The sequence below is a fragment of the Pseudophryne corroboree genome, chromosome 5, assembly GCF_028390025.1.
Source record: "Pseudophryne corroboree isolate aPseCor3 chromosome 5, aPseCor3.hap2, whole genome shotgun sequence".
Taxonomy (NCBI): domain Eukaryota; kingdom Metazoa; phylum Chordata; class Amphibia; order Anura; family Myobatrachidae; genus Pseudophryne; species Pseudophryne corroboree.
In genome coordinates this window covers 766,468,558-766,486,092 of record NC_086448.1, presented here as the reverse complement: position 1 = coordinate 766,486,092, position 17,535 = coordinate 766,468,558, and the positions used below count along the sequence as shown (strand labels likewise).

The following is a 17,535-nucleotide window of genomic DNA, read 5'->3' as shown; positions in this document are numbered from 1 at the left end:
CTATTTGGTAACGGAATGGGTGTCTTTACAGAAGACTTCCCTGTAACTGAAATAAGTGTTCATTTATCGAATACTCCTACTTGGCTCTGCTCGCTCCCTGGTGGTGGGTTTGGGAACATGATAATTTTTAAGCACAAGTAGACTGTTTGGTAGTGCTGAGCCGAGAAATCTAATGTGGAAAAACCCAAATATCCACTGAAGTAATTGAAGTAGTTTCTCAAACGTGGTCCTCAAGGCACCCCAACAGTCCAGGTCTTAAGTGCATCCATGCCTGGCCACAGGTGACTTCATCAGCACCTCAGTCAATTTGATTTAACTATCTGTACTGAACCGCAGATATACCTAAAACCTGGACAGTGTTTGAGAAACTCTGCAGTAGTGGGTCTGCATAGGGGATATGACAAGTTGATATGTGCAAAGTGTCCCGTTTAGGCGTCCAGACAGGACGTTTTGCAATGCAGACAATATTGTATTAGAGCAGTACGGATGGTGTAATGGTTAGCATTACTGCCTCACAGCACTGAGGTCATGGGTTCGATTCCCACCATGGTCCTAACTGTGCGGAGTTTGTATATTCTCCCAGTACTTGCGTTGTTTTCCTCCTGGTACTCCGGTTTCCTCCCACAATCCAAAAATATACTGGTAGGTTAATTAGCTCCCAACAAAATTAACCCTAGCGAGAATGTCTGTGCCTACATGTGATAGGGAATATAGATTGTAAGCTCCACTGGGGCAGGGACTGATGTGAATGGGCAAATATTCTCTGTACAGCGCTGCAGAATGTGTGCGCTATATAAATTACTGGTAAATAATATTATAGTCTGGTTTAGCTGCTTTGTGCGGCCTACCCCGTTGCGTAACGTGTAATGGCCATTACTTTGAGCACCGCAATAAACAGTTGAATCATCCCCTCTACGTATAATAGATTTCTGCTATAGATGTAGACTGAGTATAACATTTCTAAATTAGTTTGAAAGGTTTTTGTTCCAAACTGCTGTTCAGCTCTTTGCTAATGTGACACTGTCACTTCTGTGCTAATGACTTATTAACACAGTAACTGTAACGGAAGACCTAATCATTGCTCCCTTTCTTCTAGTTTGTTGCATATTTGTAGGGCCCAAAAAGACCCATAAGACCCCTTATTTGACGTTTCTTGGTTTATGATTGTCGGTTTTGCGGAATACGGCTGAGATGAAAGGATTTAACGAAGATGCGAATTACTCCATTGGCTTACTGGATGATACATCGACTCCTAGAGATGTCATTAATAATTACATCTACGAGCATACACTGGTGAGTTTTACCTTAATAAACTGGATTTAATGTTCTGTAAAGCAGCCATTCCGTCAGATTGGTCTGCTTCAGTAATGATGCAGTATGAGCTGCTTGATTAAAGCTTTTCTATGGATTCCTTTATCAGGCACATTTTGGTCGATTCAATTCACTGACAGTTGCATAGGTGACCCTCAGTTGTCGGGAATTCTTCTCCCCTGGGGGATGAGAGAAGAAATCCGACAAAAGTGCGGCCGGCGCGAGGCTGATTCTGTCGGGAATCATCATCGCAGCGGGTAGTTAAGTCGGAGAATGCCTGTTCTCCTGACAATTCAACCTGTTAAGCCCGTGAGAACGGGCCTTCGCCGACTTAACTTGAGCTGAATTGAATAGCAACGGGAGCTAATTCCTGGTGCTATTCAACTGTCAGTGAATTGAATCGACCCCATTGTTTCATCTTGCTTTTGCTGTGCAAAAGAGTTAGTGGATGTTGCATTAGTTGGAATCTCCTGCTATAAAATAGCATTACTGGTGAATGCAGCACTGTTCTTGTATAGATGGTGGTCACTTATAAATGGATCTGGGCAGAAAGGTGGTTTTGTTTAGGCTGAAATTGCACCTGTTGCACTGTGTGGCATAATGTATTTAATGCTCATTTCTCTATCGTCCTAGTGGATGCTGGGGTTCCTGAAAGGACCATGGGGAATAGCGGCTCCGCAGGAGACAGGGCACAAAAAGTAAAGCTTTTCCAGATCAGGTGGTGTGCACTGGCTCCTCCCCCTATGACCCTCCTCCAGACTCCAGTTAGATTTTTGTGCCCGGCCGAGAAGGGTGCAATCTAGGTGGCTCTCCTAAAGAGCTGCTTAGAAAAAGTTTAGCTTAGGTTTTTTATTTTACAGTGAGTCCTGCTGGCAACAGGATCACTGCAACGAGGGACTGAGGGGAGAAGAAGTGAACTCACCTGCGTGCAGGATGGATTGGCTTCTTGGCTACTGGACATCAGCTCCAGAGGGACGATCACAGGTACAGCCTGGATGGTCACCGGAGCCGCGCCGCCGGCCCCCTTGCAGATGCTGAAGTCAGAAGAGGTCCAGAATCGGCGGCTGAAGACTCCTGCAGTCTTCTAAAGGTAGCGCACAGCACTGCAGCTGTGCGCCATTTTCCTCTCAGCACACTTCACACGCAGTCACTGAGGGTGCAGGGCGCTGGGGGGGGGCGCCCTGGGAGGCAAATGTAACCTATATAAAGGCTAAAAATACCTCACATATAGCCCCCAGAGGCTATATGGAGATATTTAACCCCTGCCTGGATTCACTAAATAGCGGGAGACGAGCCCGCCGGAAAAGGGGCGGGGCCTATCTCCTCAGCACACGGCGCCATTTCCTCTCACAGCTCCGCTGGTCAGGACGGCTCCCAGGTCTCTCCCCTGCACTGCACTACAGAAACAGGGTAAAACAGAGAGGGGGGGCAAATTTATGGCGATATTTTGATATATATAAAGCAGCTATAAGGGAGCACTTATTATAAGGCTATCCCTGTTATATATAGCGCTTTTGGTGTGTGCTGGCAAACTCTCCCTCTGTCTCCCCAAAGGGCTAGTGGGTCCTGTCTTCGTTAGGAGCATTCCCTGTGTGTCTGCTGTGTGTCGGTACGTGTGTGTCGACATGTATGAGGACGATATTGGTGTGGAGGCGGAGCAATTGCCAAATATGAGGATGTCACCCCCTAGGGAGTCGACACCAGAATGGATGCCTTTATTTATGGAACTACGGGATAGTGTCAACACGCTAAAGCAGTCGTTTGACGACATGAGACGGCCGGACAATCAATTAGTGCCTGTCCAGGCGACTCAAACACCGTCAGGGGCTGTGAAACGCCCTTTGCCTCAGTCGGTCGACACAGACCCAGACGCAGGCACTGACTCCAGTGGTGACGGTGACGAATCAACCGTATTTTCCAGTAGGGCCACACGTTATATGATTTTGGCAATGAAGGAGGCGTTACATTTAGCTGATACTACAGGTACCACTAAACAGGGTATTATGTGGGGTGTGAAAAAACTACCTATAGTTTTTCCTGAATCAGAAGAATTAAATGACGTGTGTAATGAAGCGTGGGTTGCCCCTGATAAAAAGCTGATAATTTCAAAGAAATTATTGGCATTATACCCTTTCCCGCCAGAGGTTAGGGAGCGCTGGGAAACACCTCCTAGGGTGGACAAGGCGCTAACACGCTTATCTAAACAAGTGGCGTTACCCTCTCCTGAGACGGCCGCACTTAAAGATCCATCAGATAGGAGGATGGAAAATATCCCAAAAAGTATATACACACATGCAGGTGTTATACTACGACCAGCTATAGCGACTGCCTGGATGTGCAGTGCTGGGGTAGTTTGGTCAGAGTCCCTGATTGAAAATATTGATACCCTGGACAGGGACAATATTTTACTGTCGTTAGAACAAATAAAGGATGCATTTCTTTATATGCGTGATGCACAGAGGGATATCTGCACACTGGCATCACGGGTAAGTGCTATGTCCATTTCGGCCAGAAGAGCTTTATGGACGCGACAGTGGACAGGCGATGCAGATTCAAAACGACATATGGAAGTTTTGCCGTATAAAGGGGAGGAGTTATTTGGAGTCGGTCTATCAGATTTGGTGGCCACGGCTACAGCCGGGAAATCCACCTTTCTACCTCAAGTCACTCCCCAACAGAGGCAGAGGTCGAGGGAAGAGACAGCAACAGGCAGCTCCTTCCCAGGAACAGAAGCCTTCCCCGGCTTCTACAAAAGCCTCAGCATGACGCTGGGGCTTCTCAAGCGGACTCGGGGACGGTGGGTGGTCGTCTCAAAAATTACAGCGCGCAGTGGGCTCACTCGCAGGTAGATCCCTGGATCCTGCAGATAATATCTCAGGGGTACAGGTTGGAATTAGAGACAGATCCACCTCGCCGTTTCCTGAAGTCTGCTTTACCAACGTCCCCCTCCGAAAGGGAGACGGTTTTGGAAGCCATTCACAAGCTGTACTCTCAGCAGGTGATAGTCAAGGTACCTCTTCTACAACAAGGGAAGGGGTATTATTCCACTCTTTTTGTGGTACCGAAGCCGGATGGCTCGGTAAGGCCTATTCTAAATCTGAAGTCCTTGAACCTGTACATAAAGAAGTTCAAGTTCAAGATGGAGTCACTCAGAGCAGTGATAGCGAACCTGGAAGAGGGGGACTTTATGGTATCCTTGGACATCAAGGATGCGTATCTCCACGTTCCAATTTACCCCTCACACCAGGGGTACCTCAGGTTCGTTGTACAAAACTGTCACTATCAGTTTCAGACGCTGCCGTTCGGATTGTCCACGGCACCTCGGGTCTTTACAAAGGTAATGGCCGAGATGATGATTCTTCTTCGAAGAAAAGGCATATTAATTATCCCATACTTGGACGATCTCCTAATAAGGGCAAGGTCCAGAGAACAGCTAGAGATGGGATTAGCACTGTCGCAAGAAGTGCTAAAACAGCACGGGTGGATTCTGAATATTCCAAAATCCCAGTTAATGCCGACAACTCGTCTGCTGTTCCTAGGGATGATTCTGGACACGGTTCAGAAAAAGGTTTTTCTCCCGGAGGAAAAAGCCAAGGAGTTATCCGAGCTTGTCAGGAACCTCCTAAAACCAGGAAAGGTGTCTGTACATCAATGCACAAGAGTCCTGGGAAAAATGGTGGCTTCTTACGAAGCAATTCCATTCGGCAGATTCCACGCAAGAATTTTCCAAAGGGATCTGTTGGACAAATGGTCAGGGTCGCATCTTCAGATGCACCTGCGGATAACCCTGTCTCCAAGGACAAGGGTGTCTCTTCTGTGGTGGTTGCAGAGTGCTCATCTATTGGAGGGCCGCAGATTCGGCATACAGGATTGGATCCTGGTGACCACGGACGCCAGCCTGAGAGGCTGGGGAGCAGTCACACAAGGAAGAAACTTCCAGGGAGTATGGACGTGCCTGGAAACGTCTCTTCACATAAACATTCTGGAACTAAGAGCAATATACAATGCTCTAAGCCAGGCAGAACCTCTGCTTCAGGGAAAACCGGTGTTGATCCAGTCGGACAACATCACGGCAGTCGCCCATGTGAACAGACAGGGCGGCACAAGAAGCAGGAGTGCAATGGCAGAAGCTGCAAGGATTCTTCGCTGGGCAGAGAATCATGTGTTAGCACTGTCAGCAGTGTTCATCCCGGGAGTGGACAACTGGGAAGCAGACTTCCTCAGCAGACACGATCTTCACCCGGGAGAGTGGGGACTTCATCCAGAAGTCTTCCACTTGCTGGTAACCCGTTGGGAAAGACCAATGGTGGACATGATGGCGTCTCGCCTCAACAAAAAACTGGACAGGTATTGCGCCAGGTCAAGAGATCCGCAGGCAATAGCTGTGGACGCGCTGGTAACGCCTTGGGTGTACCAGTCGGTGTATGTGTTTCCTCCTCTGCCTCTCATACCAAAAGTATTGAGAATTATACGGCAAAGAGGCGTAAGGACGATACTAGTGGTTCCGGATTGGCCAAGAAGGACTTGGTACCCGGAACTTCAAGAGATGATCACGGAAGATCCGTGGCCTCTACCTCTAAGGAGGGACTTGCTTCAGCAGGGTCCCTGTCTGTTTCAAGACTTACCGCGGCTGCGTTTGACGGCATGGCGGTTGAACGCCGGATCCTAAAGGAAAAAGGCATGCCGGAAGAAGTCATTCCTACTTTGATTAAAGCAAGGAAGGAAGTAACCGTGCAACATTATCACCGAATTTGGCGAAAATATGTTGCGTGGTGCGAAGATCGGAGTGCTCCGACGGAGGAATTTCAACTGGGTCGATTCCTACATTTCCTGCAATCAGGATTGTCTATGGGTCTCAAATTGGGATCTATTAAGGTTCAAATTTCGGCCCTGTCGATTTTCTTTCAAAAAGAATTGGCTTCAGTCCCTGAAGTCCAGACCTTTGTTAAGGGAGTGCTACATATACAGCCTCCTGTGGTGCCTCCAGTGGCACCGTGGGATCTCAATGTGGTTTTGGACTTTCTAAAATCTCATTGGTTTGAACCACTAAAGAAGGTGGATTTGAAATATCTCACATGGAAAGTGACCATGCTTCTAGCCCTGGCTTCGGCCAGGAGAGTGTCAGAACTGGCAGCTTTATCTTACAAAAGCCCATATCTGATTTTCCATTCGGACAGGGCAGAACTGCGGACTCGTCCGCATTTTCTCCCTAAGGTGGTGTCAGCATTTCATCTGAACCAGCCTATTGTAGTGCCTGCGGCTACAAGTGACTTGGAGGACTCCAAGTTACTGGACGTTGTCAGAGCATTAAAAATATATATTGCAAGGACAGCTGGAGTCAGAAAATCTGACTCGTTGTTTATATTGTATGCACCCAACAAGATGGGTGCTCCTGCGTCTAAGCAGACGATTGCTCGTTGGATCTGTAGCACAATCCAACTTGCACATTCTGTGGCAGGCCTGCCACAGCCTAAATCTGTGAAGGCCCACTCCACAAGGAAGGTGGGTTCATCTTGGGCGGCTGCCCGAGGGGTCTCGGCATTACAACTTTGCCGAGCAGCTACGTGGTCAGGGGAGAACACGTTTGTAAAAATTTTACAAATTTGATACTCTGGCTAAGGAGGACCTGGAGTTCTCTCATTCGGTGCTGCAGAGTCATCCGCACTCTCCCGCCCGTTTGGGAGCTTTGGTATAATCCCCATGGTCCTTTCAGGAACCCCAGCATCCACTAGGACGATAGAGAAAATAAGATTTTACTTACCGATAAATCTATTTCTCGGAGTCCGTAGTGGATGCTGGGCGCCCATCCCAAGTGCGGATTATCTGCAATAATTGTACATAGTTATTGTTAACTAATTCGGGTTATTGTTGAAGGAAGCCATCTTTCAGAGGCTCCGCTGTTATCATACTGTTAACTGGGTTTAGATCACAAGTTGTACGGTGTGATTGGTGTGGCTGGTATGAGTCTTACCCGGGATTCAAAATCCTCCCTTATTGTGTACGCTCGTCCGGGCACAGTACCTAACTGGAGTCTGGAGGAGGGTCATAGGGGGAGGAGCCAGTGCACACCACCTGATCTGGAAAAGCTTTACTTTTTGTGCCCTGTCTCCTGCGGAGCCGCTATTCCCCATGGTCCTTTCAGGAACCCCAGCATCCACTACGGACTCCGAGAAATAGATTTATCGGTAAGTAAAATCTTATTTTTTTTTATAACCTTTATCTTCACTAACAGACTGGAAAACATGCTTTCTTTGTGGCCGACCTTGGGAAAATTGTCAAGAAACACATTCAATGGCAAAATACCATGGGACACATAAAGCCATTTTACACCGTGAAGTGTAACTCCTCTCCAGCTGTACTAGAGATATTATCTGCTCTTGGTGTTGGATTCATATGTGCCAATAAAGTGAGTACAACTCCTCCAGTTCCTCAGCAGAACAATGCTTTTTGTTATGACTTGTTATATAATCATTTGTTTGCTGGCTGTAGTATAGCGTACATGACAAGCTGTCATATTGTATGATGAATAAATCTGTTGTCATTTGCAGAATGAAATGACAATGGTGTATGACCTTGGCATCTCTATGGAAAACGTTATATACACCAATCCCTGTAAGCAAGTTGCTCAAATCAAACATGCAGCCAAACTGGGAGTAAACATTATGACTTGTGACAATGAAACCGAATTGAAGAAAATTGCTCGGAATCATCCTAATGCCAAGTAAGTACGGACTGCTTAATGGCTTGTCAGTGTGTGATGGTGCTTTAGAAATACGTTTGTTTTTAAATCGACTTAGCATGTGTGTGTATATGTATGTGTGTGTGTGTATATATATATATATATATATATATATATATATATATATATGTGTGTGTGTATAATATGCTTCCTGAGATTTCATGGTGATCCAACATGCGGCTGTGGCTCATATATGTTAAATGCATGTGAATCGCAGCTTTTGCCTTATCGGCATCTGTCACTTATGCTGTAAACATTTTTGGTGAATAATACACTACATGCCAAGTGACAGACTACATGTCTTGTTGTTCCCCATTCCTCTGACTCTTAAGGAGCCGATTCAGTAGTTTGGGCGGCCAAATTATCACAATTCAGTTTGGACGCATATGCATGTCGCACCCAAACAGACAGGGTTTAGCTGCATAAAATGGTGAAACCCATCTAAAGTCCTGCTTTGGGCGTCCAAACTCCCATTTGGACACCCAAGGTGCTAACTTAGCGCACATTTATTTTCGCATCTCAGGAGGCTGCGAGCAGAAATGCCACCCCGCGGCTACCAGGCATCAATTGAATTGCTTCGTTTTGTGCCCCCTAATGGTAGCCGAGGGGTAAAACAATTGAATCGGCCCCATGCAAACCTTTAAATTGTATCTGCTTGCAACTTCACTTCAGGCATTTATTAGAAGTTAGCTAGAGCTGTAATGGTGTGTACACACGGTGAGATTTTTTTCTTACGACTGACTATATAGTCAAAATCGAAAGGAAAGTTAGTGCAGATCGCAAGGTGAAAGTCACCTTTCGATACCGATGTGCGGTCAGTATCGCAAGCCTAGATAGACTGTGCAGGCAAGTTAATTTTGAGTATCTCGTGTAAAAGATGGTCAAAATTGACACTCAGCCAAAATTGGACAAAGCCAGTATTGCAAGCAGTCATCATATGCTTGTGTGTCCCTGTGGCATAGTGAGAATCTCACCGTGTATGCACTTTAAGACAAAGGAGTACTACAGATTAAGGCTGAACTCATTATAATGTACCTGACATAGTGGAGTTATAAAATGTGGCAGTAATTATTTTTTCCCCTCTCTAGCAAATTGCCACGTAAAGGGGGGGGGGGGGGGGGGGTTGCTGAGAGGGCCTTAGGGTGATCTTGAGTTGGGGTAGTGCTTGCGTGCCTTTTTGAGGGTGTTATGACGTGTTGCAAATGCCTGTCTGTTCAGCCCTGTTGGAACATACAGTGCTTTGGTGTTATATAAATGTTGTCACTGCATTTGAACCCTTATACTTATCGGTAATGGATCTAGGAGGGGATGCTATGTTAAACTGAGAGCTGCAAACAAATACTAAAATTGAATGAGATGCATCAATTGTATGCTTTACCTAAAAACTGTTGTAGACTCTTAAGCGAGCTTAAGTATGGAAGGAAAAGTTTTAGAATGAAGTGGGACTACTGATAAATGCTATTCCCTTTACAGCATCCACCCACGTTAAGTACGTAATAAATAGGGCTTGCTGTAATTCCATGTGTCCCACTTGCAGCTTCCAGTCTTAGGCCCTAATTGCTAGTTTTCTCTCTATACAGGAATGTTTCTCACTAAGTTCTTGACTCTTCCAAGGATGGCGCTCAAGCCGTGGCAACCTAATCAGCATACTTCTGCAAAACATCATGTGCTGGTGTAAACCAACTGTGCCCCAATCATCTTCCCCTTCTCTTAGGCTCATGCTGCACTTTGCCACGGAGGGTATCAGAGGAGCTGGAGAGATGAACATGGTGTTTGGCAGCACGCTGAAGAACTGCAGGCACCTCCTGGACTTTGCTAAGGAGTGCAATGTGGAAGTTATTGGATTAAAGTGAGTTACCCACCAATTCCTAAATCTCATATTTGGTGTTTGCTACTTTTAAGCGTTAAAGTGTTTTCCAGCCATTATGTCTTACGAGTTGACCAGATCATTGGCATGTTTAAGTTGGTTGCTTTGGTAGCTATAAATGAAGTGTGACCCCCCTGGGATTGTCGCACTAACTCCCCCATACTCTATAGTTGTACTATAGAAGATTGGCGCGGTTTGAAGACGCGTTCTCTGTGTATAAAGCAACCTGTTTTTCTTTCCAGTCGTGGGGATTGTGAGAAAAGCACTGACTTTTGCAGCCAGGTTGAATACATGCAGGTCCTATGTGTAGCTGCTGGGGGATTTCCTGGCAGGTGTATGTTAGCAGGTATAGTTTCTTGTGTAGCATGGTTCTGCCGCCCATGTACTACAAGAGAAAAGGATTTCATGGTGAGTACAAAGATCACTGTAATATTGTAATTGCAGACAGGTCCATTATGAAAGGTTGATATTACTTCTACTTTAAAGTTGCGGGGTATTAAGGGGGGGAAAATGCTATGCATATCTTGCCTAGACCTGGAATATGCAGCAGTGTTTCGGAGTATTGTGTGTAGCGTACAGTTCTGGCCACTAGATGGTGATATTGTATGTTAATAATGTTATTGACTTTGCTTAGCGCGACTAATGTTCAATACACAAAATGATCCGTTCCTTTTATGCTTAAACAAGAAAGCAACTTAATGGCTGTTTTACTTATATGATAACCACATTTATGCCTGATTACTGGAATAACTCCTAATACTTGAAATAGAAATTCTTTATAAAATTACCTTTTCAAAAGTTACACATGGGTTCTATAAAGAGTTGGATGGAAATGTAAATTTCACTTTTTTTCAGCTACACAGTAAGATCCTAGTACTCCTTATCTATGCTGACTGAGATGCGTTTTGTAGCCTTTGCTCTAAAGGGGGTGCATATAGGTGCAGCCAAAGAACAGTTAAGCCCAATGCATCCTATGACAGAATATTGTACTCTCCAGTCGTAAGCCAGGAACATAGAGTAATGTACTCTTCGGCTGGGCGCATAGAATACTGTGCTTGCCGGGCATAAGCTGAGTGCATGTAATACTATTTGCCGGGTGCATAGAATATGGTGCTTGCCATACATACACCGGGCACGTAGAATACCGGGCAAATCTAACACTCTGCACATGTTATATTTGCCCCCCTGCAGTGCACATGGTTTTGACAAACTGCTAACAAATGTGCTGCTGCGTTAAACTCTGAATTAGGCCCTTAGACGCAATTTTGCTCCAACTCTACATTTGCCCCACTGTTGCCATGGAAACTATACTACACAGAATGTTTCCATGGCAATGCTGCTAATGAAGGTCTGTTCTCTACCTGGAAGCAATATCTGTATACCTGACAGGATAACGCCTGTTTTCGAGTGGCATAAATTAGCCCTGTAACCTGTAGCACCAAGTATAAGTGTCATTTAATATATATATATATATATATATATATATATATATATATATATATGTGTGTGTATATATGTATTTATATATATATATATATATATATGTATTTATATATGTGTGTATGTATATATATGTGTGTGTGTGTGTGTGTGTATATATATATATATATATATATATATTATATTTTGTATATTAATTTGCTTGGTAACATTTATTTGCTGGTCATGGATTATGTGCCATACTGGTCTGTGTCCATTTTGATAATGACTATTTGATGTTTTGCGTAAAACCACTGTTTTATAAATGATTGAACTTGTCATCATAACTTGTAGTCTGCCAAACAATGGAAGCTTAATGCAGTTGTCATTAACTATGGAAGATGTACTCTCTGTTCACAGGTTCCATGTGTCAAGCTCTTCCAGAGATGCACATGCATATACACACGCTCTGTCTGATGCCCGCTGTGTGTACGATATGGCAGTAAGTGTCACAGGTGGGGGGTGGCGTACTTCAATAGTTTCCGAGGTCCGTTTCAGACTATCATGCGTAATCCACAGGTTTTTATAATGGTGGCACTGGCCACATATCTATAGCCAGTGGCCTCATACTTCTACCAGCAAGGTGGCTTATTGGGCCTCTGGTGTATGTTGTACCCTAAGTATCCCTTGGTATGGCACTTCTCCCCATTATTGCCGAACACTGAATATGGGACGCTTTACACATTCTTTGATAGCGACTCACTAATATAAGCCTTTGGTTTTCAATGGTTTTACTACATATATGCCATCAACAGCATTCACTTTCCAGCACTAATGGTTTAATGCACTGTGGCCCTCATGTCTGATTACTGTTCACACTCCCACAAGCAATAGTTACATACTGGCACTTAATGTTCATGTGCTGCCTCTCTCCAGATTAGATTACTGTACTCTCCTTCTATCTGTCCTCCCTGATTACCGCCTCTCTCCACTCCAATCTGTACTCAGTGCTGCTGCCCAAATCCTCTTCCCTTCCAATCATACTATGTCTGCCTCCCTCTATTACAAGCCCTACACTTGCTCTCCTTCAGAATCCAATTCAAGCTTCTCACACATTTACAAAGCTCGCTCATCTGTCTCCCATTTACATCTTTGGCCTTATCTCCCTTTACACTCCCCACTGCCCTCTTAGCTCCATGAGTGAATGCTGCCTCTCCTGCTTACTGATTACAGCCTCCAATTACCACATCCCAAGTAGGGAGGCCAATACCGGGCTGTTTTTTCAATCCCAGGATTCCTAGGATTCTGGGAGTGAACTGCCGTTCAATTTATATATGCGGGGGAGGGGGTCAAGTTAAATTAATGACCTCACTAATTAGTAGAGGGGTCCTCAAGGTCCAGAGGCAGCAAGCGTCAAGCCGTGAGTCCCTTACTTACACAACTTGAGAAGGGGAAGGGAGGAGGGTCTGCCAGGCTTCACAAGGCAGCGTTTAGTAGAATGCTCAGCGCTGCCAGGGGGAGGGAGGCGGGGAACTGCGTATGCGCAGTGTAATCCTGTGGATCCTGGGATTGGAAGCGCAAATCCTGGGATTCAAATCCCGGCGTATTTGGGCCATGATCCCGCCTACCTACGCCAAGGTTTTGCCTGTGGTGTTCCCTATCTTTGGAACTCTCTCCTTCTCCCTATCAGACCCTTCAACTCTACAAAACTTCAAACCGGCTCACTCCATCAAACACCCAGCCATCTCTCATCCTAACCCTCTGTTCCATGTTCACTGTCTACACCATCTGTGTCACCCCAGTCTGTCTGTCCCTCCCCTAGAATGTAAGCTCCACCCTGACGCTTATTTCCGTGTTATGACCACCGATGCAGATATGTTCATATGCCATGATCTTGCCTTGAATTGTCTAGTACTGTTAGTCGCTGTTTTCTTGTTTTGCTCATTTGTTTATGTACTTTAATTGCTGCAGAACCCTTGTGGCGCCACATAGTGTAATAATGTGATAGAACTACCCAGTGATTGATCAGCTTTCAAATAGACAAGAGAAGTCAGAGGTTCCACTTAGAGCAGTTGCTGATAAAAATTTCTCGTGTTGCTGTAAATGTGCACATCAGAAGTACAGTGGATAGTAATTCTGCAATGACACATGCTTTAACTCCTTCAGTGGCGGGTTTCAAATTTAAGAACACACCCTGGGGCGTGTGTTTTTAAATCGGCGGTGGGAGGTGATAGTGTCAGGGCGAGGTTATCTCCTGGCGATCACCCGTGGGGATCGCCAGCGCTGATTTCTGTCTGCGTTGTGGCGCCTGGGCATCAGCATAAGGCATTTTATAGCTAAGCCCGCCCCCCAGCCAACAGGAGTCCAGTGGGCGGGCTGAACTCCATAATGGAGTATGCGGATAATCAGCACTAACTAGCCCGTAAGATTTCTGTGCATACATCTAAAAAGGTTGATGTACTTTGTCAGTTTCAGTTGTAAATCTTTTAGTAAGGGGTTAAGTTTGGATTTGTTAGAGCTGGGATCATTGTGCCAACATCATGTAAAAATAAATGTAAACTTTGACAGGTTTATTGCTCAGACAACGTTTTAGGGAAAATCATTGGTTTTTGTGCAAAAGATGGTTTCTCTGCAGCATAAAACCTGGACTGTTAGGGTGTGCAACCAGTGGCCCTGCAGCTTGGAACTACATTTTCCAGAATGCCCTGCCACAATTTAGCAGTGCTCTTTCTCCAATAGGACTCAAAGTGCAGTTAGATCATGTTGACACTGCGGCAGGGCATGCTAGAATTTGTAGTAACATTGCAGCTGGATCTGTCACGCATTGCCTACCCCTGGTATTGGGTAACCATACCCCCAATCTTGTCTCACGGAAGCCCTGGCATCAGGGCACAGTGGAAGATGTAATAGCGACCTGCTGGCGATGAGTCACTTGGTGAAGCATTGCTAAATGAATGAGTTAAGGCTGGAATAACTTTTAAATCTAATTTGGCATAATTTAGGCATACTCTCTAAATTAAGAAAAATTTGTATGTTCCAAATATCCAGAATAAAAGAATTCATACAAACTTTAGACTGTATATAAACCACTAATACCTAATATCTTGGCCAGCAACAATTGCAGATCACATTACACCCCCTGCCCCCCAAATTCAGTGTATAATGTACGCAAAATTAGGCCAGTATAAAACTGCATTACTGTAATAGCGCCGAGCCACAACCGGGTTACTGATTGGTTCATTGTCTTGTCTGTGGGAACATAGGTAATTGGTGCCTCGTCTGTGGAGGAAATTACACTATATAACGCTTTCCTTTTTTTTGTTTCTTAGGAAGAACTTGGCTTTAAGATAAAAATACTGGACATTGGTGGAGGTTTTTCCGGGAATGAATTTCAGTTGGAAGAGGTAAGATCCCCAATAGAAGCCGCAGACTGATCCTGCAAGTGGTCAGGGTGCATGCTCTGCAACTTACATGTTGTGACTGGGGGTGAAAGGGGGGTGTAGTCTGGTACAAGAGCTAAATGCCTGGAAACTTCTTGTCTTGTAGCTGTATCATGCGGTCAGCCCTCTGCTGGATGCATACTTCCCCGAGGAATATGGAATAAAAATCATTGCAGAGCCTGGAAGCTATTATGTTTCATCTGCCTTTACCCTATCAGTTAACATCATTGCAAAGAAAGTAGTTGAGCAAGATCAGCATCTTCCTGGAGGTAATTTTTATTTCTCCTATAGACACAAACCCCACCCCCTCTGAGATTCTAGACAGAAGTAATTGAGCACTTAATGTTGAGATCGATATGACGTCTGGAGTAAATGTCATGTTGCACGTGGGATATGTCAGTCTGGTCTCCTGGCTCCTGCGCTCTATCACTGTGCATTGCATATAAAGGGACTCTAACAACGGTTAGATGCAGGGAATAGTTTAGCAGCGTTTATGGTGTTCCACACACCAGGCTCCATTGTAGTTCTTTACCATGTGCTCTACTGTAGCCCCGAGTCCCCTTAGCCATACCTAGTTCTAGTCCCTGTTGTGCGATTGCTCCTCCTGCTTCTTGACTATTCATTTTTATGTTTTAGGCAAGCAACCCAGTGAGAGTCCAGATTTTATTTATTGCTTGAACGATGGAGTCTATGGTTCTTTTGCGAGCAAATTGTCCGAGAGCTTAGATACCGCCCCAACTGTACACAAGGTAGGTCACCGTGCCCACATCTCCATTGCTTTTTTTTTTACATGGACCCAGAAATGCAGCGCGGACACCCATACTCTACTGCTTTTGTTTTAGAAGTACAAGGAAGACGAGCCGCTATTTGCCAGCAGCCTTTTGGGTCCATCTTACGATGAGCTGGACATAATTGTGGACCACTGTCTTCTGCCAGAGCTGAATGTCGGAGACTGGATTGTGTTTGAGAACATGGGATCTGGTGCTGTGACCGAGCAATCTGTGTTTGCAGATTTCGAAAGACCGTCCCTGTACAACTTCATGTCATTCAGTGACTGGTAAGATTTAACATAGATCTGGGTATACTGGGACTTGTATTTTCTCAATATTTGGAGTGTCATGGGTTGGCCCTGCTGCCACATTTCAAGGAATAAGACTGTCGGTGTGTTTAGTAATTAAGGGGGAGATGTACTAAGCAGTTACAGTGGAGAAGTTGCCCATGGCAACCAATCAGCTGCTCTATATAATGTTATAGTATGCAAATTATAAATTTTACTTCAATGCTGATTGGTTGCCATGGCACTAGCTCACTTCACTCTTTTAATTGCTTAGTACATCTCCCCCTTAGTCAGTGAGAGTCCATTTTGGATTAGGAGGAACTGAAAACTCATCTAAATAGGGATTTAGTAAAATATGTTGAGAATAAGGTTTAATGAGCCAGGAATTGGCCTGTAAAGATAGCAAGTGTCAAAGCATAAATCGTTTATGGCAACCGAGTGAGGAAGAAACGCATCTAATTACCAGCAATGAGGTTCTCTTCTCAGATTAGCGCTCTATCTCTTATTTGAATCGTTTGGGTCCATCCGTTCACTGACAGTTGTTTAATCCTAGGTATGAAATTCAAGATGTCGGGATTACATCGGAAACCTTGATGAGGAGTCTCTGCGTGCCTTGTTTTCAGTTTGAAGCTTAATCATGTAACTACTTGGTTGAAATCTACAGGTACAAGTTATCAGCTTGCCTGGTCTACATTCCAGACTGGAAGATATTGATGTCGGGATAACCTCATTTCAAAACTTGAAGTTCAATAACATGAAAACGGGACCAGGCAGAAGCAGCTAAAAGTAATACACTGGGGCGACAATTAGACCTGCCTACATTTTAAATGTGCCAGCTTTCTCCATCCCCTGCACAGTTTAAATACAATATGCAACAAAATGGATGACTTAGTTGAGATGGAAGCCATGACCTGGGTTCCTTGTAAGTTTACATAAGTACATGGTTTTTATACTAAGGATTCCTGTTAGTCTTGTACATTTGTCTCCACCAGTATAACATGTCTTTTAAAGACCCGTGTGAGTTAGATATGTTTTAGTGTGTGTAGAATGTGTAAATTTGTGCTTTGAACAAGTAGTTTAATAAATGTAAATTGCATCGTATTTTTATTTTTCTGTTTAATTTTTTTTTTTTTTTTTTAAACTGACGTTAACATATGATCGCAATAAACTTTTGTGTAGAAATCATGGTTTTATTTTTATGGCTAATCTTAAAAGGAGACAAATCTTACATGATAGTGTACCGTAAACTGATGAATGGGTCCAAACTTTAATATACAATATCGCAAAACTGTTGACAAACGCGTAACTGAAAGCCAGAGTGTCTCCATATTCTGTTGTCGTGCTTTGTTGCATCAACAGCTTAAAGCCTGGTTCTAATCAGAAGTCTAGCGCGGTTACAGAGCTTCTCTCCTGTTCGAGGAAAATGGACTTTCTGCAAAAAAAAATTTTCTCTAACGTCCTAGAGCAGTGGTTCTCAAACTCGGTCCTCAGGACCCCACACAGTGCATGTTTTGCAGGTAACCCAGCAGGTGCACAGGTGTATTAATTACTCACTGACACATTTTAAAAGGTCCACAGGTGGAGCTAATTATTTCACTTGCGATTCTGTGAGGAGACCTGCAAAACATGCACTGTGTGGGGTCCTGAGGACCGAGTTTGAGAACCTGTGTCCTAGAGGATGCTAGGGACTCCGTAAGGACCA

General features: G+C 44.6%; 1 protein-coding gene across 2 annotated transcripts in view; it reads left to right on the top strand.

Annotated features, from left to right (window-relative positions):
• AZIN1 (antizyme inhibitor 1) overlaps positions 1-17,015 on the top strand; it is a 43,436-nt gene extending 26,421 nt beyond the window's left edge. For both annotated transcript variants that reach the window (XM_063924235.1, XM_063924236.1), the window contains exons 3-12: positions 1,097-1,293; positions 7,544-7,717; positions 7,860-8,032; positions 9,765-9,899; positions 11,757-11,838; positions 14,666-14,740; positions 14,883-15,045; positions 15,413-15,525; positions 15,619-15,833; positions 16,387-17,015. In XM_063924235.1, coding sequence (XP_063780305.1) covers positions 1,192-1,293; positions 7,544-7,717; positions 7,860-8,032; positions 9,765-9,899; positions 11,757-11,838; positions 14,666-14,740; positions 14,883-15,045; positions 15,413-15,525; positions 15,619-15,833; positions 16,387-16,468 — 1,314 coding nt within the window. In that variant the 5' untranslated portion in view covers positions 1,097-1,191 and the 3' untranslated portion in view covers positions 16,469-17,015. The remainder of the gene's footprint in view (positions 1-1,096; positions 1,294-7,543; positions 7,718-7,859; positions 8,033-9,764; positions 9,900-11,756; positions 11,839-14,665; positions 14,741-14,882; positions 15,046-15,412; positions 15,526-15,618; positions 15,834-16,386) is intronic.
• Positions 17,016-17,535: the final 520 nt, after the last annotated feature.